This window comes from Giraffa tippelskirchi, chromosome 3, assembly GCF_054371585.1.
Source record: "Giraffa tippelskirchi isolate mGirTip1 chromosome 3, T2T-mGirTip1v1.2.pri, whole genome shotgun sequence".
Taxonomy (NCBI): Eukaryota; Metazoa; Chordata; class Mammalia; order Artiodactyla; family Giraffidae; genus Giraffa; species Giraffa tippelskirchi.
In genome coordinates, this window is record NC_137277.1 from 169218234 (window position 1) to 169245460 (window position 27227).

A 27227-nucleotide genomic window follows, 5' to 3' on the forward strand; every position below is an offset into this window, starting at 1 on the left:
AGACATGCAGGCCCTCTCTACACGGCCAGTTCTTACAATTTTTCAAGCAAAGCAAAGCAAAAAAAAAAAAGGGAATCTAATTTTTATATGAAATCACACAATTGATTCCATTTTTTATACAGTGAGGACCAAACAAAATTTGTATGCAGTCTCAGGGTAGCATGTGGTGCCCAATTTGCAAAACTGACATGTTGAGTGGATGGTAATGCTATGTTTCTAGTTCTTGGCAGACTACTCTCCCAATCAGATTTATTATCTGATTGCTTCTTCTACATAATTAGTTGTGTGTGTTAACTCAAAAGGGTGCTATACGTTTCCACTCTCTGAAGATAACCCTGAGTATACAAATCCTGACCCTGCTGATGGTAGCCCACAATTGTTTCATGTATCAGGATAGGCTCACTGCTGTAATAAACAAGCCTAAGAGTACAGGGACTTAACACCACAGAAATTTATTTCCATCACACATATCAGTCCAGCATGACTGTTCCTGCTTGGTTGGTTTTCCCAATGAAACTTTTTTAGGTTCCTTCCTCCTCATGACTTTGCCTTATCTGGATTCTGGCATATTTTCCTTTAGCTATAAACCGGGAAAGATGAGAGAATGGAGGGTTACACATGGGAGTGTTTCAATAGCCAGACCTGCACTTGGGCGTATGTTACTTGGACACACACGCCACTGGTTATGATTCCATTATGGATAAATCAAACTTCAAGAAGGGTGGGAAGTGAAGTCTAGCGATAATCCCAGGAGGAAACACGAAATGATTTGGTAAATGAACATCTCGTCTCTACCATATTTTCCAAGCAGTGTTTGATTTCATCCAGCTCTGGTCCTTGACTGAGAACCAATGGAAGGTTTTATCTTATAGTTAGCTACAAAAAAGGTTGAAATGACAAACTTTAACTGAAAGCAGGAAATGTCACACAATTCAATGATTTTTCTAGATTATTAATCTCTTTTATTCACATTAACCACAAAATGTATTGCACTTCTATTCTCTTCTTTCCCTAAAAGACATAAGATATTCCACATCCAAAATTCAACAACACAGCCTTGGTGATTCACTCTTTATCTGTATTCCAAGAGTTGCCCTTTTTCTGCTCCTATAATGGCACCCTCTATCTAAAGTGCACTCAATGTACTTCAACTGTATCATTTAAAAGGGTGAAAAACATGCTTGAATGTCATTAGGCTTTTATTTCATACCAGGAAACAAACTCATCAAATACTTTCATGAAGTTTAAGATCTTTGATCAAGACAAGGTTTAATTAAGCAAATGACTAGCACTGGGACCTGATCAAAGCATAAATATCAATGTAATGATTATTCTTTCCTCTTCTGTATAGTGAATGGTTTGTACTAGCTCAGTTCCATGATCCCATCTAATTCTGGCATTCCATCCATTTCAAAGAGCAAGTTCATGAACCTTGTCAGTGGTACATTCAGAATAAGTATGAAAGCTCCCAGTTCCTAGTCCATTTTGATGCTCTGAACATAATCAAGACACTTAGACTTATGGCTCAGAACATCCTCAGCAGTGAGTGATGACCCACTTATTTGCTCTGAGAGACTGACAGATGAAAATCATATACAGAAATTTTAGAAAGAATAAGCAATTATTTCCATCAATTCGAAAGTTCACAAGAGTTTAACTTATATTTGAATAGCATTTGGATGGCTGCCTGAGAAAAATTCAGTAATTGTGCTTGTGAGATTTTGAATACAGAAAACACAGAGCAGAGAGGGCATAAATAAAATATAAACACAGGTAACTCTCCCTAAACGAGTCTGATTTTTAGTTTATGATTTGTCATCCTTGAGCTTCTTTGTATGTAGGTAAACATTTAAACTTTCTTGCAACTTAATTTGCTCTCTGCTCTTACATTTTTAATGAAGTATTCAACTAATAGAGGAACTATGTACACATTTCCTTTACCATTATCATCATATAAGACTAGATATTTTAAGTAGAACATAATTGATTTTATTTATTTTTCTTATTATGTGCCTTTGTTTATTCACTTGCACATCCATTGTTTCACTTTTAGCTTTTAATATTATAATTAGCTAAACTGACTCAGTAAAAGATCATTAAAACTACACTTCAAGAAATAAAAATGCTTATTTTTAAAAACATGAAAATATAATCATTATGTACAGAGTCTCCAAAATTATTTAATCCTACATAAGGCTTCTGGAGAAGGCAATGGCACCCCACTCCAGTACTCTTGCCTGGAAAATCCCATGAACGGAGGAGCCTGGCGGGCTGCAGTCCATGGGGTCACTGAGTTGGACACGACTGAGCGACTCCACTTTCACTTTTCACTTTCATGCCCTGGAGAAGGAAATGGCAACCCACTCCAGTACTCTTGCCTGGAGAATCCCAGGGACGGGGGAGCTTGGTGGGCTGCCATCTATGGGGTCGCACAGAGTCGGACACGACTGACGCGACTTAGCAGCAGCAGCAGCACATAAGGCTTCCCTGGTGGCTCAGATGGTAAAGAATTTGCCCACAATGTGGGAGACCTGGGTTCAATCCCTGGATCAGGAAGACCCCCTGGAGAAGGGAATGACAACCCACTCCAGTATTTTTGCTTGGAGAATTCCGTGGACAGAGAAGCCTGGAGAGCTACAGTCCATGGGGTCACAGAGTTGGACACAACTGAGCTACTAACACACACACACACATAAGTGAAAGTAATATTTATATACTTTAAGACATTTTTAGTTTATTTCATCAAATGGGAATTAATATTTTACTGCTTCCAATATTGACTGCATTCATTTTCAAAATTACATTTTTATAATTTTAAAATTTATTTTTGTGTCATTCTTAAAAGTATAAAAGCCTAAATTATTTTTAAAACTTAATTTTTGACCATAAACCTCTTATGCTGCTGCTGCTGCTAAGTCGCTTCAGTCTTGTCGACTCTGTGCAATCCCACAGACGGCAGCCCACCAGGCTCCCCGGTCCCTGGGATTCTCCAGGCAAGAACACTGGAGTGGGTTGCCATTTCCTTCTCCAGTGCATGAAAGTGAAAGGGGAAGTGAAGTCGCTCAGTCGTGTCCGACTCTTAGCGACCCCATGGACTGTAGCCTACCAGGCTCCTCTGTCCATGGGATTTTCCAGGCAAGAGTACTGGAGTTGGGTGCCATTGCCTTCTCCATAAACCTCTTATAAGTCCATTATTTTTCTTCACATTTATATAGTCTTAAATTTCACAGGTATAGAAGCACAGTTCTTTTCAAAATTAACAATATCAGGTGTAGCTCATAAAGCTAGTTTTAAGGTCATGCTAACAACTGCAAAAGCCCATATTAACTCACAGAATTGCAGACAACCTCCATGGAAACACTCAATATTTTCCAAAGGAATAAGGAAAAATTACCACTTTTGAACAATACTATTAGTTAAACAGAGGACGTGCCAAAGACATGAAAACAACTCGGTCTAATCTAGAAGATAGTTAAATCATAAACATCATCTCATATTAATCTATTGTTATTAGGAACTGTGCTATTAAGCTCTGAAGAGATATGCTTACATTATTTATTCTGTAAAGTAGCAAAACAAAGTGGAAGTGAAAAAGTAATAGTAAATTAACACTTTGAAACAAGTTATGATGGAAACACAGTGTAAGTTACGCACTGACGACCCAGATACAAGATTTAGTCAATTGGATTCAGTCAATATGTGAGTTTATTCACAAAGAACTGATCAAAAGTAAAAGTACATCTGAATTCCATATTAAAGAGTTGGCTTGAATTCCATTATCAAGTAGTACTATCAAAAAGTGAATCTAACTCAGCCCTGGTTATTACAGTTCTTTCTAGCTTTAGCTTTATGTGACAAAATAGATTATCACTGTTGAATACCCACAGAACATTGTTGAAGGGCGGCATTTTTCAAGAGTTAAAATAAGGATTGAAAAAAAATCTGTTGACCCTCCCTTTGCAAATGATTGGCTTGCTTACTTACATTCCAGAGGATCTAATGAACTTAATTTAAAATTGCAGGGACCATGTGGAAAAGGAATTAAAACTTTTACCAATAAAGTTTATTGATTAATTAAAACAGAAAAGTAAAGCTGAACAGAGTTCATGAGTGATGTTTCATGGGTATTGTAATACAAATCCTAAAGATGAATTATTAGATGTAGAAGAACAACACGTGTGTATGTTTGAGGGAAAAGCTTTTTATTATTTTAGGAGAGCTGATAAGGGGAAAAGTTTGAATTAAAAATTCACTTGACTAGGCATAAGAAATGTCAACTTTACATTTGTTAATAAAAGAAAAGGAGTTAGTAGATTTAAAGAATGATTTACCACACGTAAAAAGATCAAATTGTCAAAATGTGGGTGAGTGGTGAGAAAAAAGCCAAAGGTGCACAACTATGAATTCTCTTCTCTCATTTGCTGTCACCTGCTTATGAAGTTTCTCCTTGGTGGTGATTACATAGAAAATGAAGAGGTTATAAGGACTTCACTAGAAATTATGAGTAGCAATTTCAGACACAAAATCTGATTTTAAAAAATATATATTCATAAAAACACACTCAAATTCCTCATTAAAAAACTTAAAAATCTTTTATTTGGAAGTTTTATACAAGTTTAATATTTATTATCTTTCCTTTCCCTTAGTAGTTTTACTACATTAAATGATATAAAGAAAACATGATTATTTTCACCAAGGTCCATGGAAGATGTACCCAGGATCCCTCGGATTTATCCCAGAGTGCCATATCGTTATATTCATGTTCTGTGTGTGCTGCAGACATGAAGTTTGAGGAGCCCCATCTACAGTCAGACAGTGTCTAATATAGAATTCTCCAGTATATGTGTTATGTTTGAGTGAGGTTCAATCAACACCTTCATCCAAAAGTGGTGAACTTCAAAAGAACCAGAAACACTTAGATAATTACATAAAGTTTATCTTAATAAAATAATTCTTAAAGAGCGCTGCCGTATTTAAAAAAAAACTAAAGCAAAAAATTAAAGATCTAAAGTAAACAAAGTGATAAAAATGACAAACTTCAATCTGATGCCCTACTTGTAAATACATGATTAAGTTGAGGAAATGTTAGATATTAAAAGCCTCATAATTACTTTGTAGACTAATCTGAGTTATTTCCTTTTTATGATGGTTCTATTTTGGAGTTGCTCAGTTTTTACTCATGTTCTTCCACTCTTCTCCAGCCGTTTTTCCCTAAGTATGTCTGGCAAGATCAATTAAAGAGGACGTTTTTCTCTCATGTTGGATTCTCCAACAGCAAGCACACTCTTCTCTTAGGAAGAACACTAGAGGGTTCCTAACCACTGCAACATAATGATGTTTGACCTCAAACGGACACTGAAAATGCATAGGTAAGACATCAAAACAGGGCACCAAGACAGAACAGTAGAATCTAGTTCTCCCTAGAGGGTCTGATCGCTTTTATTACCCGGTTATATAGAACTTTCATTTCAGGAAGCATGAATGAGACATAGTCACAATAATAATAGGCAGCAGCAAATATTTCCTTTGGGAGATGAGGAAAGAAAAAGGAGAAAGGCACATACTATTCAGGCAACAATAATATTCAATGCTCCAACCAAGCCTAATAAACAGTAAGTCTTCAAATATATTATGTATACATGAAAACACATTGGAAAAAAAAAATCTCTCAAGCAACTAAGGGTACTTGTAACATAAAAGATAATTAAAATAGCAGTATTAATAACTATTATTGCTACTGTTATTAATCTTTATTACACTATTTATGATAAGGGAAGTTATAGACACTTTATTTTCAGATGTCTCAAAATCTTAATAAATACACAGAGCTTGTAGAAAACAAAACCTTATTGGAATGCCCCTCATATTCAATTAAAAGGTAAAATTAAAACCTTGCCTAGATAGCAGCTTCTAGGGCATCAAAAACATTTAAGTCATCATTATCTTCTAATTAAAAATAAAATAAAATTTAAAACAACAACACTTAAGTCCTATACTATCTTTGGTTGTTTTCCTTAATTCCAGCCCCGAAAAATTAATGACTTCAGGACATCAAAATCAGATACTCTGTATCTGGATTGAAATGACAGCATTAAGTATATTAAAAATGTCTAACATCATGTATGAACTCTGAACTATTAACATGTGACTCACTATACAATTTAAAAAGATAAACATTTAGAAAAAGCATTACTAGTACAAGATACACTTTACACTCGAAATCATGGATTCTTATAATACAGTTTTCATCCCGTCAGAAGAGGATCAAGCGCAAAAAAACACACCACAACAAATTCATTTAAATTCACTCACAAATACGACACGGAGTTAAAACATTGCAAACATTCAGTCTATTGAACTATGAAGCAGTTTTTTAACATCCAATCAGTCATATACAGTATAATACAGATATGAATAATGATAAATATATCATATCAAACAACTTTAATTTTTGCTAGTGAACAAAACATCCCTTTTGGCATGGTGCCAGAGGCTCTGTCCTCTAACTAAATTCAAGGCACTGCTTATTTACAGGTTTATAACACGTAGCACTTGTAATTTTCAAGTAGGGGTAGGGTTAAAAGGTAGGCTTGTTCATGTATTCTTCCATTGTCTGAAAGAGAACAATAGATTAAAATGATTTCCCCTTAAACCACATCCTTCAGGAGACTTTGAAAATTTTGAAAATTTCTTCATTCTTCCATTCATTTAGTATGCCACTGGTGAAAAGAAGCTTTTTTTGTTGTTTGTTTGGGTTTTGGGGGTTTTTTTTTTTTTTTGGCCATGCCTCACAGTTTGTAGGATCTTACTTTCACCACCAGCAACTGAACCCAAGTCCACAGCAGTGAAAGTGCAGAGTCCTACCACTGGATGGCCAGGTAATTTCCAAAAAGAAGTTTTAGGAAGTGTATATGGTCATAAATATTTGCATTCTAATCAAGAAAGGTGGTTCAAAGTTTGAGTGTAATTTATATACACATCCCTATGGCTGGAATTAAATAACTTTCAACAGAGGAAAAGCTAAGTTTGACTGTAAAATCAATGCCTGATAAGAGAAATGCTTAAGCAACAGCTGCCAAGTTATCACTGTTGGCTTCAGAAAAATGTACCTGCTAAAATGACCATGAGGACCACTCCCAGGAACAGGTATTAGAGAAATCTCAATGGTATTTATATGACATATGTATCGTTGTTGTTTAGTTGCTAAATCATATCCAAGTCTTTGCAAACCCATGGACTGTAGCCAGCCAGGCTCCTCTGTCCATGAGATTTCCCAGGCAAGAATACTGGAGTGAGTTGCCATTTCTTTCTCCAGGGGACATTTCTGACCAAGGGATTGAACCTATGGCTCCTGCTGCATCTCCTGAATTGCAGGAAGATTTCTTTACTGCTGAGCCACTGGGGAAGTCATATGTATCATTACAGATACAGAATATTTTATTGCCAAGACATAAAGGATAAACAGACCATAATACTTTAAATTTCTTCCATGTATTTTGAAAAGGCTTTCCTCCGAAGTATACAAATTATGTTTCTTCATCCTCCTCATCACTTACCAAGTTTGCTAACATGCCACAAGATGGTAATTTTTTCCCAGTACTTAAAAAAAAAAATGTTTAAATGGATTCACAGTTACAGGCAGAGTTAAAAATTACACTGATGTTGCAAGCCCTTTATTATGCATGATGGATGGGCTTCCTCTTCCACTCTGTCCCTGTTATAAACATATACTTATGCAACACAGTGACCTCTGGGTTGAATCAGTCAGGGAACTCAAGGGGCCAGCCTTAGGTAACACCCCTACTGCTTCTGTGTAAATCATGTGCAATCAGTAATGTTCAACCTGTTCTTAAGCTTGACCTCCAGGGGACGTGATTCACATGCACCTGCCCGTGAAGACATCCACCAGAGGGGGCCAAACAGACCAGACCATGGCTAAGCACGATTGCTCAGAGGATACTCGGGGTAGAAATCAGGTTTCCTGTTTCCACCAGCTCTATTTAGAATTCCAGTTCTCCTCTGCTGAAAATACTCACGTGTCATCATCCACACTTTCTTACAAAGCTCTTACATCTCCTGGATGAGCAAGCCCACCCCTTAAGATCTCTGCCCTGTATCTCCTCTTACAGCTATTGCCCATATCTTTTTTTTTTTGGCGGGAGGGTGGGGGGCTATGCCTTGTGTGACGTAGGGGATCTTAGATCCCCAACCGGGGATCGAACCCATGCCCCGTGCATTGGAAGCATGTACTCTTAACCACTGGACCACAAGGGAAGTCCAAGATATTGTCCATGTCTTTAAACCTGGGGTATCACATTGGCCAGGAGCCCATGACTGTCTCTTGGTACCTAGAGTTTATACCATTTAACTAGGTATACAGGCACTTCCCTGGTGGTCCAGTGGCTAAGAGTCTGTGCTCCCAATGTAAGGGGCCCGGATTCGATCCCTGGTCAAGGAACTAAATCCCACATGCCGCAACTAAGACCCCAGCACAACAAAATAAACAAATAAAAATAAATATTAGAAGAGACACAGATGTAAAGAACAGACTTTTGGACTCTGTGGGAAAAGGTGAGGGTGGGATGATTTGAGAGATTAGCATTGAAACATGTTTATTACCACATGTAAAACAGATAACCAGTGCAAGTTCAATGCATGAAGCAGGGCACTCAAAGCCAGCGCCCTGGGGCAACCCAGAGGGATGGGGTGGGGAGGGAGGTGGGAGGGGGGTTCAGGATGGGGGGACACATGTGCACCCGTGGCTGATTTATGTCGATGTATGGCAAAAACCACCACAATATGCAAAGTAATTGTCCTCCAATTAAAATAAATTAATTAGTAAAATAAATAAAAATTTAAAAATAAAAAAGTATACAAAATTACAAATACAGAATTGGGTATAAAGTTTAATTAGAATGAGAAAAAGTGAGAGTAGAATATAAATTTTCTAAAAAATTTTTAAAAATCACAAAATCCAGAACAATAGCATATGGGTTTCATTCATTAAATGCCTGACACACTTCTATAATAGCTTACATATTCATTAAATGGCCACAAAGTCATTGCAGCTGAGATACCTTACCTTTGCAAATTTGACCATAGGAGCTTGCAGCCTTGGAAGGGGCCTGGCCCAGGAAATGCCCTGGAGTTGTCACTTCACTGGCCTCACAGTTCATTGGTCTCTAGTTACTGGCACTGATTCACACCACTGAGGGAATCAATCTGCTAAAGACTGGCTGCCCTTTCAGAGCTCTAGCTCTGCTGCTACTCAAGTTACATGAGCCAGTGACATATGCAGTTGGTATTTTCTGGAGTTTGTCCCTTTAAAAGTTGGAACAGACTTTTAGGCCACACAAGCTTAAAGAGCTCAGCCCTGGGTATCATGGGACTCCAGATATCTATCCAGCACAGCAGTGCTTCTTGTGCATTCAGCACTAGGAGTGCTACAACATTTTATTGTATTATGGTTTGGCTTAGCTGCTTAATATGTTTGTGCTTTTCAGGGAGACAGTGTTGGGTTATACCTAGTCGGTTCTCATGAATCCCCACCTACACATACGTGGTATTGTATTGCTTGACCCAATGAGGTACCATATGACCCTCCCTTCTTAACTTGTTTTCTAATTTTGTGCTCAGAACATGTTTGTCACCCCCATCAGTGATCCCAAGAGCACCAACCTCTGCATTTGAGGATCAGTGTATTAAAAAGCAGAGGCATCACTTAGCTGACAAAGGTCCATATAGTCAAAGCTGTGGTTTTTCCAGTAGTCATATAGGGATGTGAGAGATGAACCATAAAGAAGGCTGAGCACCAAAGAATCAATGCTTTCGAATTGTGGTGCTGGAGTAGACTTTTGAGAGTATCTTGAATAGCAAGGAGATCACACCAGTCAATCCTAAAGAAAATGAACCTTGAATACTCATTGAAGGACTGATGCTGAAACTGAAGCTCCAACACTTTGGCCACCTGATGCAAAGAGCCAACTCATTGGAAAAGACCCTGATGCTGGGAAAAACTGAAGGCAAAAGAAGAAGCGAGTGGCAGAGGATGAAATGGTCAGATAGCATCACTGACTCAATGCACATGAATTTGAGCAAACTCTGGCAGAGAGTGGAAGACAGAGGCGCCTGGCGTGCTACAGTCCATGAGGTTGCAGAGAGTCAGATACAACTTAGTGACTGAACAACAATATCATCTTCTTCCTTTCAGAGTGTCCTTTTTCTTCTAATCATTTTGTACCTGTGTCCACAGGTACCTTCAAAATAGGGTACCTCTTAAAGTTATCCCAACCAGCTAAACTCTTCCTTCATTCCATATTTTCAACGTCTAGCCCCGGTACACTCAGAATAAGCTTTAAGCATTTAGAACTTTAAGACTATGCATGTTCTCACTAAAAATGTAGAGACAGTCTTTTTATTCTAAAAAACTTTTATTGGGTAGGGGTCAGGGAAAAGTCCAGGACCTACTTTGAGATTTTCAGTTGTACTAAAAGTAAAAGGAATATTACAAAGGCCTCCCTTAAACATCAGCAAGTACAAATACATGCTTAGGTCCAAAGGACAGGGAAAAAAGAAAGCAATAATTTTTTCTCTTTACACAATTATATTACTTGTGCCTATTCATGCTCAGCGGCTCTGACCAGGTACACAAAACAAACCATACATACAAAGTCAATTTTTCAACTAGCTCCTCAAATGTTCACAGACTTAGCTGAACAGATCCCAAGAGAACACTGGTGACTCTGTTTCTGTTTGGCAGGTGTTGCTAATTCATTGAGAGTTTTAGAGGACAGTCGTGATACTGCCTGCTCACTATGGGGACAAGCCAGCTAAATGGGAGTACCCTGAGACCTATCCATCAAGACCTTCCGCTCAATAACCAGGGACATGGACAACCAATTAATGTTTCATTGTGAAGGGCCTCTCTCTTGAAATAGCAGGCATTCCCTGCTTCCCAGATTTAACTGGAACGAGAAGCACCAGACAACCTGTAAGCCCTTTAAAACTCTATTTCCTGTGGAGGGGAAACTCAGAATAACCTAGGGGTGTCTTGGCCCTAATTCAAGCGGCTTTAATTACTGAAGTTCCAAAGAGCCTGTTAAATGCCTGTTTCTCCTATAAGGTGATTCCACAGTAAGGGCCCTGAGGACAGAACTATAAATAACTCCCTGGCATATTTTAAGAAAAGTTGTTCTGTGAAATTTCCAAACCAGTGATTTCTCAAGTACCTTGTAAAATTCCCTTCCTGTGGTATTTGGGGAAAGCCAAATGAACATCAAAAGTTTAAATGCATTTTTTGAGGTGATAACACATCTAGAGATAAATGCAGCAGCTTCCTAATAGGCAAGCACAGAGGCTCAGGGGTACCCTGTATCTTTCTCAGTATCCATTCACCTGAGGACTGTTTCCCTGGATGGGCAGGAGCATGTCATCAGCTCAAAGATGTGCCAAAACCGTTACTTGGAAGTCATTCCTAATGTTGTTTTACTAACTAAAGCAGGTTCTTATTTCCAAACAGCAGCAAGAATGGCTTTACTGCCAATTTTTAAAAGATACTTCCTAATGCTCTGAGATGTTGTGACCTACTGTCATGAAAACAAAAAGACAGAAAGAGTCAACGATGCAGTGAGAAGGAGAACCTAGAGGTGGCAGAGCGGGCATGGAACCCAGGCCCTCAGAGGCCTGCTGGATCAGGGTTTATGCAGATCATCTCATTTGGGAGGGCAAAGGCCAATGGGGTGAAGTGCTCTTTCTCATAGTGCCTGTGGGCTAATGTAGGTAATTTCCCTTATTAGGGATGATGTAAACCTGGACTGGATCTACAAGAAAAGCCCCAGAGTGTTTTATATAAGTATCACAGAGTCAGGAGCATGACCAAATGGATGCTTCAGGGCCCATTTATTCCTTGACAGCAAGCTACAGAATTCCCAATTTATTTATGCAAATAGGAACACACACACAGCCTCTCCAGGAAGGTAGGAAATTTTAATTAAAATGATAAATGCTGCTTTCAGTAATAAAGCTCTAGTAACCTTGGCAAATAGAATAACGATGTTATTCTTCTTTCCCAGGGCAACATGGGTATTTTAATGCAAGTCTTTTTATACTTCCCATAAAATTATTCTTGAAAAGAATAGCACCAAGTATTTAATATCTTTTTGAGAGGGAGGGATCCTCACTGATAAGGTCAAACATGAAGAGCAAAGACTCTGGAGCCCAAGTGCCTGTGTTCAAATCTCTATTCCACGATTACTAGCTGTGTGACATTGAGCAGTCATTAAACCTCTCTGTGTCTCAGTTTATTCATCTTTAAAATGAGGCTAGAGAATTTCCTGTGGTCCAATGGTTAGAACTCTGTGCTCTCACTGCTGAGAGCATAAATTTTGATGCCTGGTCAGGGAACTAAGATCCCACAAGCTGTGGCAGAGCCAAAAAAAAAAAAAAGTGGGTAACAATATACCTCTTAGAGTTGCAGTGATAAATAAATAAGTTAATACATGTAACTTACTTAGAAACTACACCCAGCACAAAGTAAAGACTCAGTAAGTGTCAGCTAATACATTACCACCACCACTCCGTCGCCACCACCATCTTTTCCCAGGGCATGAGAAAATGTGTACTGACCTCCTGTAACATATCAGAATCCTCAATGGCTTTGACAGCAGATTTCTTGGATGTTTCCTGAATTTCTCCACCGATGATAAACTCATCCAGGATAAAATAAGCCTTTTCAAAATTAAAGATAATATCTAGCTCACAGACCTGGTAAGACAAAAGCAAATGTGTTGATAAACTTGCAGCAGTATCAGGGGAAACACGTGCCAGGGATTCAAGCTTTGCAACAGTGACACCCATGTGGTACACCAAAGATAAAAACATCAGGTGGTATTTTTAAGGCCAGAAAAGCAGAACTAGGGAAATCTGAGCCCTGAAAAAAAAGTAAAACCACATTCTATTAAAGCAGAGCATGTCCATAGATAATACTGTTTAATGTCACAACAGGAAATTTGAGGCTCCGTCAAGGGAGGGTGCTACCCGGTTCATCTTTCCATCAGCACAGATAAAAGCTGAGTCTTCGCTGATTTCAGGCACGAGGGCAGCTTCGTTGCTCCTGAGCACGGGTCTGTAAATTTGGCTCCTAGCTTTAAAACTGTCAGAAGCTCATTCTTCAGAGGCAAATTAGCTTAATTGTGCTAATTTTTCCAAAAACTATGTCTCAAAAAAGTGGTTCTCAAACTTCAGAGTGTGACCCAATCACCCAGAAAGCTCACTGCGACACACACTACTGGGCCCCACCTCTGGAGTTTCAGATTCAGTAGGTTAAAGCCTGAAAGGCTGGACTTCTAACGGGTTTCCAAGTGAGGCTAATGATGCTGGTGTGGGGACCACACATGGAGAACCACTGCCACTGTCACAGACCAATGCAGAGGCTGATAGATTTGGTTACATGTAGCAAGTAGCAAGACCCACAATCCAAATAAGGCTCACTTCCAATGCTTCCACCAGCCAGCCAGTGAGGCCCCATCCCTACTGTTTCCCTTCCCACATAGTCCTCAATTCTCCCTTTCCATACCCTCCAGAATGTCTGCTCACTGACAGCTTTCAGTCCTCTCTCACCTTCACTGCTCAATAGCACTTGATACACTTCACCAATCCCCTGTTTGAAAATCTCCTCTCGATGGCTGCCTGATGCTGGCAATATGACTCAATGCCTGTTTTCCTCCTCCATCCCTGAGGATTCTTCCCAGGCTCCTTGGATGATTAATCTCTCCCTGAACCTTGCATTCATTTAAAAAGTATTTACAAAACGCTTGAGACACATCAATGGACAAAGCAAAAAAATCTCTGCAGCAAGATGCTCATGACCTAGGGACCCGCTTTCCTCTTAAAGACTGATGCTTCTCAAGAGAGCCTCTTTGCAACACATACATTCTCCTGGGCAATCTCATTGACTCTCTGCAGCTGGGTCTTGCATGCAGGTGACTTAGCAAACCGAGATACCTGGGCCTGATCTCTCTCAGGAGTGCTCATCCAGTACCTTCACCCACTAACCAGACATCTCTACCTCTATATTCCTCCATCCAAGTCCTTGAATCCCAAACTGAAGTCAAGCATATTCCTTTCCCTTTAGTCCCTACTTTGCTTAGTAGCTGTAACCTCTATCTAGCAGCTCAATCTCATTTATTCTACATTTATTCCATTCTCCCTTGGTCTCATCCCTCTCAACTTGATCACCAACTCCTATGTATTCCATCTTGTACATAAGCCCATAGCCCTTCCTCTCTTGCCCATTTTCACTGCTGCTGCTCAGACCTGCAACATCTTTTGCTTAGGACACTGCAGTGACCTTCTCGGTGGTATCTGTGCCCACAAGAGGCCAACGACCACTAACGTTTTGCTAAAGTGCTCATCTGGCTCCTTTCCTGTGTGAGCTCTTCTGTCCAGGACAGTCTGAATTCCTCAGCATGGCATATAGGAATCTCTCCAGCCCAGCCTGGGGCTTGCTTGCTGGCTTCCTGTGTTGGCACCCACCCCATGCTACAGCTACACATTCTACAAACTCACCGCGTTCTTTCCTGCCTTTGCTCTTTGCGCATTCCAGAAATTCCTGGAACTTTCTCCAAATGTCCTTTCCTTTATTCTGCTGACAAAATCAAGCTCACTTTCCAAGGACAAGTTCAAAAGTTATGAGCAACACGATTCCCCCAAATCCTCATCTCTCCCTTTGAGATTTTGCATCACTTCCTGTATGTTCTCTCTTACATCTTGTGTGACTGAGTATGCGCTTACTTATCAATCACTTCCCCTTGTCCTGTGAGCTCAGGCATAGATCTTGCCTTAGTCATCCTTGTGTCTCTGGAGTCTGGCACACAGTAGGATGCAATAAATGTCTGCAGCGTGAATGAATGAATCAGCCGCCACACAGGCCTTGCTTTTATGCTGCTGGGGACTAATGGCTTCCCAGATCTACAGTCTTCTGATTTTTATGACTTTACATAAAACGGATGTCAATATTTTAACAAATTGCTCTATGTATTTGTGCTTTAGGTCAATAAACTTGTAGACTTGCCACCGGAACCTAGAAGCATAAGAACAAATAAGTACAAAATCACTATAATATACGGCCAGCTCAGAAAAACTAACCTAACTAATCTGCAAACGCTATGGTCTCTTCATTCATTAGAAAATAGCATCAACTCAACAAGTATGGGACTTCCCTGGTGGTCCAGTGGTTAAGGCTCCACACTCCCAGTGCAGGGGGCCAGGTTACATCTTTGGTCGGGGACAATCCCACATGCCATATGGTGTGGCCCAACAAAAGAAAAAGAAAAAAGAAATCAACAACTGTGTGCGTGTAACACACACATCTAAGTTCCCTCTCCCTACAGGGTCTGACTCTTTGTCTCTTTCCCTCTCTCTCTCTGTCTTTCCACACATATACACAAACATACATATATGCATATATATGTGTATATATATATATATATATATATATATATATAGTTTAAAATGAGAATCTGTTCACTGGGACATGATACTATAATCTAGGACTTCCCCAGACCATTAGGGTTTCTTCTTGAGAACAACAATCAGAAAAAGGATGGCATTATAAAAGTACATGTTCTCAGCTTATAAACCCATTCTTTTATTTCTAGAACACTTTCACTCCAGGAATTTGAATGACAATGGAACCAAGCTTCTCAGGCAAAAATGTGGAAAGATCAGAGTATAGGTTAAAAGTAGAGCACTGGACTGGGGATAATAGAGCACTGGACTGGGGATAATATTTGCAACATATATAATAGAAAGGGAAGTATACTATCCAAGATATAGAAAGTGAAGTGAAAGTTGCTCAGTCGTGCCTGACTCTTTGCTACCCTAAGGACTATAAAGCCCATGGTATTCTCCAGGCCAGAATACTGGAGTGGGTAGCCTTTCCCTTCTCCAGGGGATCTTTCCAGCCCAGGGATCAAACCCAGGTTTCCTGCATTGTAGGCAGATTCTTTACCAGCTGAGCCACAAGGAAAGCCCAAGATATAGAAAGAATTCTTGCAGATCCCTAAGATAAACACCACAGCATAAAAAATCAAATAAAGGCTGTCATGAAGCAACTAATAGACAAGGCAAGAAATGGAAAAGGCCAACACACATCCAATGACATACATAACCTCACTAGTTATCAGAAAAATGCAAACTGAATTAATGACCATCTGACTATTATGAAGAGAGAATACCCATTGCTGTTAAGTGTATGGATAAATAAACTCACACTCACTGTTGGTGGAATTTGTAAATTTTACAGGCCATTTTGAAGGCTCAAATTGTAGGGTCCATCAATTTTTAAATGTACAAATCCTTTGACCCAATAATTCTTTGACCCAATAAAAGAATTTATTCCTATGCTATACCCAAACTAATGCACAATAATATGTATTAACAACAGGGATGACAGTAGCATCATTTGTAATAACAATCGGAAACAACTCAAAGTCCAGCCATAATGGAATTGCTTAAATAAAGTATGGTCTACCCCTACTTGGTATTGTATTATATACCATGGAAATTCTATGTTTAAGTTGGAAAGAGCAAAGTAGATTTCCATGGATAGGCATGGAAATAGTTTCTAAGACAGGCTAGTAAGAGGAACAACAGAAAGTTGCAGAATAATATGCATAATGCAATCCCATTTTTTTTTTTTACTTAAAAAACTATATACATCTAGAAGGATACATAAAAAAATTGCAATTTTAAACAATATAGATAAACAGGAATAAAGCACCATAGATTAGACATTCATGCACATCAAAGACGGTACAAGAAGTAAGCAGTTACCAGAGGTCAGAAGAGGCAGGAAGTCAGGAGTTACAGTAGCAAGAGCTGGGGAACCCCAGAGTTCAAGGCAGGTGTAGACCAGGAGTCGAGGACAGACAGGAACCTCATCAGGAGAAACCAGCAACCAGAATCCTGTGAAGTGAACTTGACAGATACTAATCCTCTGGGAACATCTCATACCCCACTCTCCACTCTCTGAGCAGCAACTATCCCCAAGGCTATCAACCTCACCAGCAGCCACAAGGCAATTAATTTAGTGCACCAAGTTTCAAAGGATAGGATAAGGTTAGGTGACAGGCAAAGCCAGATACTCACAACACCCACATACACACACAGGTGCACACTTTGATTATACAGTTACTAGTTCCAGATCATAAGGGAACTTGAGATGTGCTGCACAAGTTCTATTGGCCTTAGAAAGAATGTTACAAATGAGCAAGACTCATATAGAGCAATTCCAAAATACTATTTGCTATTCTTTGAATCTAACCCCAAAGGGTTATTATACCTGAGAGTAAGATGAGAACTTAAGATCTAATGCAGTTTTTTTTCAGCTACTGTCTAATTACTCAAACATACTTCTAATTCTACCTTCAGGGTGCTGCCCCACTATATCAGAAATACACCCTTGATGCTCAAATGAGTGCCCTCCATTTTATGCAAAAGCACATGGCTTCCGTGTTAATAAACACATTAGCTCCTTTCCTTATCTTTTCTCATTTTTTTCATGTCTCTGTATTCTGGAAGAAAGCTTATAAAAGGAAGAAGCAGTGGTCATTTAATGTCATCTTTGATCCCCTAGCCTTGTGCTTGACTATGATTTTCCTATAATTTGGCTTGAGGGACTTCTATTATAGCAGAACACATGATGTAGGGAGAATATCTCTGGCATTTCAATAATTAAATCCTTTTGGATAGAATCTAAGAAGGACCTTCCCTTACTGAATTCTGCTCTAAAGAAAATACAAAAAGTTCAAGCTACATACAGCAAGTACATAAATGTATATATAAAACAATAATGCAAAATATAGAGTACATAGCAACTGACAGTTACAAAGTATTGTTAATTACACTACATCTCTGATCCTCACAATAGCCCCCATAAGCTTTAGCAAAGTAAATATTTCTATTAAACTTTGTGCGTGTCATTTTTCTTATCTGTGAATCAATGATGAGCCAGATCACGGGTCTGGTAAGAGAGCCATCTGACACCAGGGTCCAGGAGGACACAGAGCACCCCTCTGCTGACAACAGGAAAACTCCCTAAATCAAGATTAAATCTCTCTGGGACAGCAACATCCACACCATCAGTAAAATCTCATGTGGCAGCCTGTAATGGGAAATTGGCAGGTGTCTAAATCCTCAATCTGACCCATATCTCCTGTGAGACTCTGAGGCATTGCCTCTTAGCTTCTATAAATTGGGCTTCATGCTACTTAAGGAAGACCAAAAGATTAACTAGTTAATCCCTATAAATCTCTTGGGAATTGAAAAGTGCTAATATATAACTTAAGTAAGTAGCCTGAGATTTTGATTCATCTGTCACAGGAAGGTAATATTTTCTAGGGTTATGAGAAGCTCAGTACAGGTATTTTTCTGGGAGAGTGTAAGGGTAAAATTCAAGGAAACCTTCAGCATTAACACAAGAGGAAAAGAAGACCAAAGAGAAATATATTATACCTGAGATGATGTCATGAGACTCAATATTGCTAGGTTTACTCATCACAGTTAATTAATAAAAACCAAACACCTACTGGGCACAGAGCCTTGAGCTGCTCTTAGCTGGTCTTAGCTTAATGAAAGATTCATTGAATTTTTTTAGTGCATTAAATTTTGGTCCATGACAAAGACAGAGCTTCTAAAGGTATGCCAAAATAGGATGAAAAATTAATGTTGGAGAAATTGGAATGCATTCTGATTCTGCTTATCCTTTAACTGGGTTTAGAATAAGTGAAGGTAATTCAAATTCCCTTGAGAAAGCAATGTGTTCTGAAATATCTGATATTTGGTCAAATAAGATTGAGATCAAAATTCAATCCTAATTCACATTATCACAGTTGGATACATCTAAGAAAACACAACAGGTCACACCACAGTGCAGAAATGAGGGGGAGAAGGCAGGTTACGGGAAAGTTTGAGCCTCAGGAGAACTCTTGCAAAAGGCCAAGTTGGCAGTTTATTTCAAAAGAAAGTACCGCAACGTTGGGATTCATTTGAATAACCGAAAGCATAAAATTAAATAAACTCAAGTTTGAAAACACACCATTACATATTTGGAAATATCTCTTTAAAAAATGAAAATAAACTTGGTGAATGAGGAGAGAGCAAAGGAAAAATGGTCTGTCTTATCACTTCTAAATGCTGACCAACAAACTGATATTTCTGAAGCAACATTTAGGTCTTATAACATCATTTACAAAGGAAAAAAAAAGGAAGAATCAAAGACAGAAAGGAAGGGAGGGAGGGCAAATTAATCCAGAAATCTTCCAGGTACTCATCTTTGTGAAAACTGTTGCAACAAATCTTACAACACCTTAACCAGTATCTCTAATGCTGTTCATTCCATTATATAGAATACACTACAGAAAACTCTTATGGAAGCAAATTCTCCTAACAGCACTTAAAAATCTTCAGTGAACAAGGGAGTGGGGATGAGAGTATTACTGAGAAGAACACATTTTCCTAGTCTACTAATTCATTTCTTGAGACTGTGAACTAAATTAAAAGTTTCCAGAACATTTGCTATAACTTGGCCCAGAGTTGGTTCCAAGTGTTGGAAAAAAACAAACAAGTAAGTTCCTGGTCATGATCTCCAAAGATTTGCAATTTGGTGTCAGGCAAATGCTGTACCAGTTGAGGATAATACAAGGCTGTTCCATGTTGCTGGAGCATTGATATGTCAGAGATAAAAAGACAGACAATGAGAAGGTTGGAGAAGTGGGGTCTGGGACCGATGTGTAGAACAAGAAAATGCCGGGCTAAGAAATTTGAATTTTATCCATTAAAGCTGGAGGAGAGTGACTGAGGAGGCATGTCATCTGAGATCTGTGCCTTGGAAGGATGGTGATAATGAACAGGCCAGGAAAGGGAAGCAGAGATGATCCCAGAAACAGAAAGAGGCAGAGAGGAGGTTGAAAAGAAAAGCAAAACTGTAATACCAGTGAGAGCAAAACAAGGAGATGAGTTTCAGTCTAATTTGAATAGACGGAGGGAGACTTAAGTAAAGGGTGGAGAAAGATGTAAGAAACACCATCCTTTTGCTTTGAAAGATCCTGGGACATAATAATTCTAATCACAAGACTGAAGAGGTTTTCAGGAGATGATTTTAGTCCTTGTCACATTAAGGCTGAGATGACCGTGAAGAAGCCCAGTGAAGACCGTCACCAGCAAAGTGAAGAAGAGTCATCTGGTGATGGGATTCCAGGAGAGAAAGTCTAGTAAACACACAGGAGAGGAAAAACAGCAAGAAGGCATTTCAAAGGCAGGGGGAGGGAGGGAGCTGGGGAAGAAATCAAGTTGGGGTCTTGAGAAACACATGTTGAGAGTCAGCAGAACTCAGGGTCAGGGGGAGATAGAGAGGAGCGGATTTAAAGACAGGGTTGTGATGAGCAAGGGTGCAGGGCTTCAGAGATGTGAATGCAGGTGAATAGTAAAGAATCATCACTGGTGTTGACCATTAAGATTTCCTTGGAGGAGTAAGAGTGAAGTCAAGCCGTAAGCTGCCACAAAGCAAACAAGCTCTGGCATCAAGGCAGCTCTTAGAGTATGTTACTAGGAGGTAAATGTATGGAGGCTGGATAGCAAAGTGAAGGGAAAGGATTTTGGTTTTCTTTTTTTATTTGTCTTACATACAAATAATATTAAAAAAAAACACTTGGGTGTTTAGCAAAACAAACCAGCATGTGTACTGTGTCCAGCTCTTTGTGACCCCACGAACTGTAGCACACCAGGCTCCTCTCGACTCAGGGATTGAATCTAGGTCTACAACACTGCAGTCAGATCCTTTACCATCTGAGCCACCCCAAAAAAGAAACCAGAGAGGGGATTAAAAAGTCGTAGTAGAAAAGAGAAGACAGTCCATGGAGATGAAGGGACAAAATATTAAGGAATCCTTCACATTAAATTCTAGTTCATGGAAGCAAGGTGTCTAGTTGTGGCTCAGGCCTGGAGATAACACACACCACCTGCTTCTGATAAGCTTTGGATCTTCCATTTACTAAGAATTACAGGAAGTAGGGAAAGCCTTCTGTTCTGGTCCTTGGTACAAACACAGTTCATACCTTAGACAGAGAGAGAAAAAAGGTGATGACAGACTTAGAAGTCAGAGCTGGGGTGGAGACTGACTCATTCTAAGACACCAGGACACCACTTACATTTCCAAAGTATTTGTCCAGCAACTCCACATAACGATGCACAATCTCTAGGGTCAAGAGCTCATTGTCCTGATTTTCTACTGCACAGCAAAAATATAAACTAGCATACCTTGAAAAAGAAAAAAAAAACATAACGTAAAATAGGATGACACATTACACAACCTGACGATGGTTTTTTCTATGAATATGCAGTTACCTCCTCCTCTCCAGGCAGTCTCCCTGTTCACATTCAAGAGGGAAACATCATTCACCACATTCAATAGCCTTCCAAAATGTAAAACAGCATACAGAAAAAACAGGGTGGTGATTGGATCATTTCTATTAATTATGTGAAAGATCCTCAACAAAACTGTACCTTGAGCTGCTGTGATCAGGAAACAGAGTCCTTTAATCGGGGGCTTGTTCATGCTTCTTTGGATGGTGAATTGTCCTATCTAAAGTCCAAACCCCTGACCAAGGGGCCCAGGGGCCCACGTTGCCCACCCTCTCACTTCACATTGTACCACAGTATATTCCGTCCTCAGCTTGTCAAGTCCTCCCTCCCACGTGTGTTTCTTCTGCCTAGAATACTCCTCTCCTCCCCATTCATGGGGCTCACTCCTACTTCTCCTGTAGCTCTGAGAGTGGATGTCCTTGCCTTCAGGAAATCTCTGTCTTCTTTGACTGCCCTGGATGCCGCCCCCCTCCCGCACTGCTGTGCCTCACCTTCCCCCAAAGAGTGTCTAGCGCCATTCACTCTGTATTTCATGGCCTCTCTCTCCCCCACTAGATGAGTGACTTCCCAAAGGCAGGTACTGAGTCTGCCTTGTTCACTGCTATTTATCCAGTAGCTGTAAACAGTAGCTGTTGAGAGAACTACTGAAGTCTATTCTTTATCCAATAGTGTAAATCACAACTGAACCCAAAGTTGTAGAAACCAGCAGGCAGAGAGAAGCAAGTATTCTCATTTGCCTTTCCATCCCTGGGAGGCTTATTACTGTTAAGGTGCCTTCGCTTACATCTCTCATGATGCTCGTATGAAACGCTTTGACACAGGGCCCAGCAGAAGAAGCTTTGCCCAGGCACTTTCTGGTAATTTACTCCATTAAATATAGCCTTCAATATTACCCTTGTCTTTCCCCTTCTGGTTTTGTAAACATCCCTTGTGAGAGCCTTTCTAACGTGCATTTTGCTTCTGAAAGTTGCAGTATGAGGTTAGATGCAGGGTCAGATCAGTTATATTCTGGTCCTGGCTTAGGCATCAGTTATCGGGGTCTTTATGGGCAAATGACTTTACCTCTCAGGGCCTCAGTTTCCTCATCTAGAAATTGAGGTCTCTTTCTAGTATGGTCATGCCATGGCAACCAGGTGCAGTAACGAGAAGATATAAAGGCTTTAAAGTCAGAAAAAAAATCTGGATTTTTCTGCCAGTTACCACTCAATTATTGCAACTGGGGATTAATTAGATTAAGTAATTAAATTCTCTATAACTTCAGTTTCCTCATCTGCAAATGTGAATTACAAAGAGATTCTCATCTTTCTATCACATTAACCTTTTTTCTACAGCATGTTACTAACTGAAACTGTTTTGTTTACTTAATAGATGAATAAGTTCCAAGAGACCAGGAATGCTCTGTCTTGTTCCCTACTGCATCTACCGTCATTAGAACAGTGTTGGAAATATAATAGATGCCCATAAGATATTTCTTGAATGTAAGCAAACATTAACACGTAAATTATCTTAAATAAGTATCTGGAATCCATCCTGGTACATGGAAAACCATTCAATAAATGAGAGCTCTCTTCTGTTTAGTCTACTGGTACAAACATTTGGGCTTCAGCTTCAAAGGTTACAGTAAAGGATGGAATTGGTGCTGCAATCTAAAATGCTTAGGGTTAAACAAACCAAACAGTAATGAGAAATTCAGTTCTCAAAAAGTTACTCACACCTTTTATAAACAAGTTTTAGCTCCTTCCAGTCAACAAAACTGCTTGTTCTCTGACCACGGGAAAGAATAATCTGAACAACTTCGCGCGTGATCTTTTTCCTTTCCTTGTCAGGGAGAGTAGTGTACCATTTCTGCAGCCGTAATTTCCCTTGTCGACTGAAGAGCAATATGAAATGTATCTAGAACAAATAAAGGACAGAAAAAAACCCGGAATTTGGTCAGATAAATCATTCTACCATAGATATTAAAATTCAGCAGCAGGGTTTACAAAGGATTATAAGTTGGAACAGAGGAAAAATACTTACCAGCATGAAAACTATCCCAACTGGAAATGACATTTAACCCAAAAAGAACACAGAAATGTATACAGTGCAAACATAGCTTATTTATACTACAGGAGAGAGATACGTTCTCTTAATTCATTTTATGAGTCACAAACTCATTATAGGGATATATCATCTCTCCATTTCTCCCAACTCCCCAATCCTTGCAACTACTGTTCTACTCTCTGCTTCTCTGAGCTTGATGTTTCCAGATTCCATATATAAGTAATACCATGCAGTATTTGTCCTCCTGTGCCTGGCTTATTTCACTTAACGTGATGCCTTCTAGGTTCATCCATGTTGTTACAAATTACAGGATTTTCTTCTTTTGCAAGGCACAATAATATTCCATTGTATGTATACATATGCATATACACACACCATACTTTCTTTACCCATTCATCTGACAATGGACACAGGTTGATTCCATATTTGGGCTACTGTCAATAATGCTGCAATGAACATGGGGGTGCAGATACCTCTTTGAGAAACTGATCTCTCCATTGCAAACATACCCAGAGGTAGCATTTCCCTTGAAATTATACTTAGAAGTACTATCATATGGTAGTGTTACTTTTAAATTTTTGAGGGACCTCCATACTATTTTCCATAATGGCTGTACCAATGGACATTCCCACCAGCTGTGCACAAGGGCTCCCTTTTCTTTACACCCTCACCAACACTTCTCATCTCTTGTCATTTTGATAACAGCCATTCTAACAGGTATAAGGTGATATCTCATTGTTCTTTTGATTGACATTTCCCTAATGATTAGTGATACTGAGCATCTTTTCATATACCTGTTGAACATCTGCATGTCTTCTTTGGAAGTATGTCTCTTCAGGTCCTTTGCCCATTTTTTAATTGGGTTATTTGGGTATTAACCTCTTAACAGATGTATGATTTGTAAAGATTTTCTTCCATGCCACAAGCTGTCTTTTTACTCTGTTGTCTCATTTGCTGTGCAGACGCTTTGCACAGAGTTTGATGCAATCCCATTTGTCTATTTTTGCTTCTGTTGCCTATGCTTTTAGAGTCATATCCAAAATATCATTGTCCAAACTAACGTCAATGTCAAGAACTATTTTCTGTATGTTTTCTTCTAATAGTTTTACAGTTCAACAGTTTCAGGCCTTACATTTAGGTCTTTAATCCATTCTAAGTTGGTTGTTGGAGAAGGCAATGGCACCCCGCTCCAGTACTCTTGCCTGGAGAATCCCATGGATGGAGGAGCCTGGTAGGTGCAGTCCACGGGGTCACTAAGAGTCGGACACGACTGAGCGGCTTCACTTTCACTTTTCACTTTCATGCATTGGAGAAGGAAATGGCAACCCACTCCAGTGTTCTTGCCTGGAGAATCCCAGGGACAGGGAAGCCTGGTGGGCTGCTGTCTGTGGGGTCGCACAGAGTCGGACACGACTGAGGCGACTTAGCAGCGGCAGCAAGTTGGTTGTTGTATGTGAAGTGAGATAAGGGTCCAATTTCATTCTTCTGTAGGTGGATGTTAGTTTTCCTAACCGTTTATTAAAGAAACTGTCCTTTCTCCCCTGGGTGTTCTCGGCACCTTTCTCAAAGATCAAACTAAGCCTCAAATGTAAGTTCTTTGAGGGTTACTTGGCTGAGACCTTTAGAATCAAATTATCTTTGGCATCACAATAAATATTTAACAATTTAGATAGTGTTGACCACATTAGGGAGAAGCCTGATTTTATTTTCAATTAAGTTTCAAAATGTGTATTTGAAATACATGTTCCCATTTCAGTGAATTTTGAAAGCTTTAAATGAATAGAAGACAATGTAGAAACTTACTGTGGAACCTGAGGGGTATTAAAGATTTGTTTTTCAGAAATTGTCAGATGATCTGATCTTCATTTTATAAGACATTAAGTTTTCTCAGTCTACATGAGAAAAGATCATGTGAAAAGATCAATTCCAGAACCATAATTTATTTTGTAGTTTTTGTTTTTTACAAAATAAAATTCATAATTGAGGCTAATTGTGTCATTGAGGGAATAATATATACTAGGAACCAAAATAATTAAAATTCTCAAACTTTACAAATATTCAACTCTTTTTATTAAAGAGATTTGGCTGTGAATTCTCAGCATATGTCATATGTCATTCAAACTCAGCAGGTAGAGATATCTGAAGATCAAAAGAAACCAGGCTCTTTCTTCAGGGCATCCCCTACCCCCAACTTATAGAACTTAAGGTCTTCTTAATAAGTTATATTCTCTCTTAGAAAAAAAAAACAAGACCTTATAACAAGGTCTTGAAAATCCAAGGCATAGAAAATGAATAGAAAGCAAGTTGTAAAGTCTTACTCATCTAGCCATTTTAAGAAAAATCACCCTCAGTCTGGAATTTTAAGCATCTAGTTAGAACATAGCATTTTCTTAAATATCCATTTCACTATCAGTGCAAGTATAGATAATTCAATAATGAAACAATTACCACTTTCTAAGAACCATATTGAGAGAAAGATACTTTTGGCTTCTAAGAAGAGATCATCATAAAAGTGACATTCTAAAAATACAAAATTGAAGAGGAATAGAATAATAAAACCTCAGGATCTTGAGAACAAGGTTCAGCTTTGGGTTATCACCAGTGGATAAGACTATTCAATCTTATTTCAAGTGAATGGTCAGATCTTTGCTAGAGAAATGAAATTCTGGGTGTTGACTTTGCATTTTCTGTCAGAACATTTTCTTCTTCCCATGCAACCTAAATCTCTTCTGTTACAATTTAAACTGATTTTCCCTGATTTTATCCACAGAGCATATTAAAAGACAATACATCAGTATCCTTGAAATAATAAGTAATTCTCCACATATTTGAAGACAGGCTTTAAAGTGTATCTGGAGTCTTTTCCTTCCAGAAGAAATTACCTGGTTTCATGTCTTCTTATTGGTTCTATTACCAGATTTCAAAACTGTCACTGTTACAATTCCTCCAGGACTACTTCACAGATAAACGTCACTTTTAATTTAAAGAGCTCAGATCAATGCCCAAAGTTCCAGTGAGAGGCTGGAATTATTGCTGAGTTTAATTGTGGATTACTTTTTTTTTTTTTAAGTTTCCTATATCACACTAGTGATATTTTATTAATTTATTTTTTTAGTTTATTTATCTATTTTTTAACTTTACAATATTATATTTGTTTTGCCATACATTGACATGAATTCACCATGGGTGTACATGTGTTCCCCTTCCAGAAGCCCCCTTCCACCTCCCTCCCCATCCCATCCCTCCGGGTCATCCCAGTGCACCAGACCCGAGCACCCGGTTCATGCGTTGAACCTGGACTGGCGATTTGTTTCATATATGATAATTTACATGCTTCCATGCCATTCTCCCATATCATCCCACTCTCACCCTCTCCCATAGAGTCCATAAAACTATTCTATTTATCTGTGTCTCTTTTGATGTCTCGCATACAGGGTTATCTTTACCGATTGACTAAATACCATACATATGTGTTAGTATACTGTATTGGTGTTTTTCTTTCTGGCTTACTTCACTCTGTATAATAGGCTCCAGTTTCATCCACCTCATTAGAACTGATTCGAATATATTCTTTTTAATGGCTGAGTAACATTCCATTGTGTATATATACCACAGCTTTCTTATCCATTCATCTGCTGATGAACATCTAGGCTGCTTCCATGTCCTGGCTATTATAAACAGTGCTGCAATGAACATTGGGGTACACGTGTCTCTTCCTGCTGCTGAAACCAATTCTGGTTTCCTCAGTGTGTATGCCCAGCAGT

The 27227-nt window shown here is 39.1% G+C and overlaps 1 protein-coding gene across 3 annotated transcripts in view; it reads right to left on the reverse strand.

The window, feature by feature from the left end:
- Positions 1–427: 427 nt before the first annotated feature.
- Positions 428–27227, reverse strand: part of AP1S3 (adaptor related protein complex 1 subunit sigma 3) — a 72826-nt gene continuing 46026 nt past the window's right edge. The window contains exons 2-5 of one of the 3 annotated variants that reach the window (XM_081579637.1): positions 23135–23313; positions 21207–21315; positions 12625–12762; positions 428–580 (exon numbers count right to left, since the gene is read on the reverse strand). In XM_081579637.1, coding sequence (XP_081435763.1) covers positions 551–580; positions 12625–12762; positions 21207–21315; positions 23135–23313 — 456 coding nt within the window. In that variant the 3' untranslated portion in view covers positions 428–550. Of the gene's footprint in view, positions 877–4922; positions 6614–12624; positions 12763–21206; positions 21316–23134; positions 23314–27227 lie in introns of those variants that run through there. The other 2 variants (XM_081579638.1, XM_081579636.1) reach the window with 2 other exon arrangements.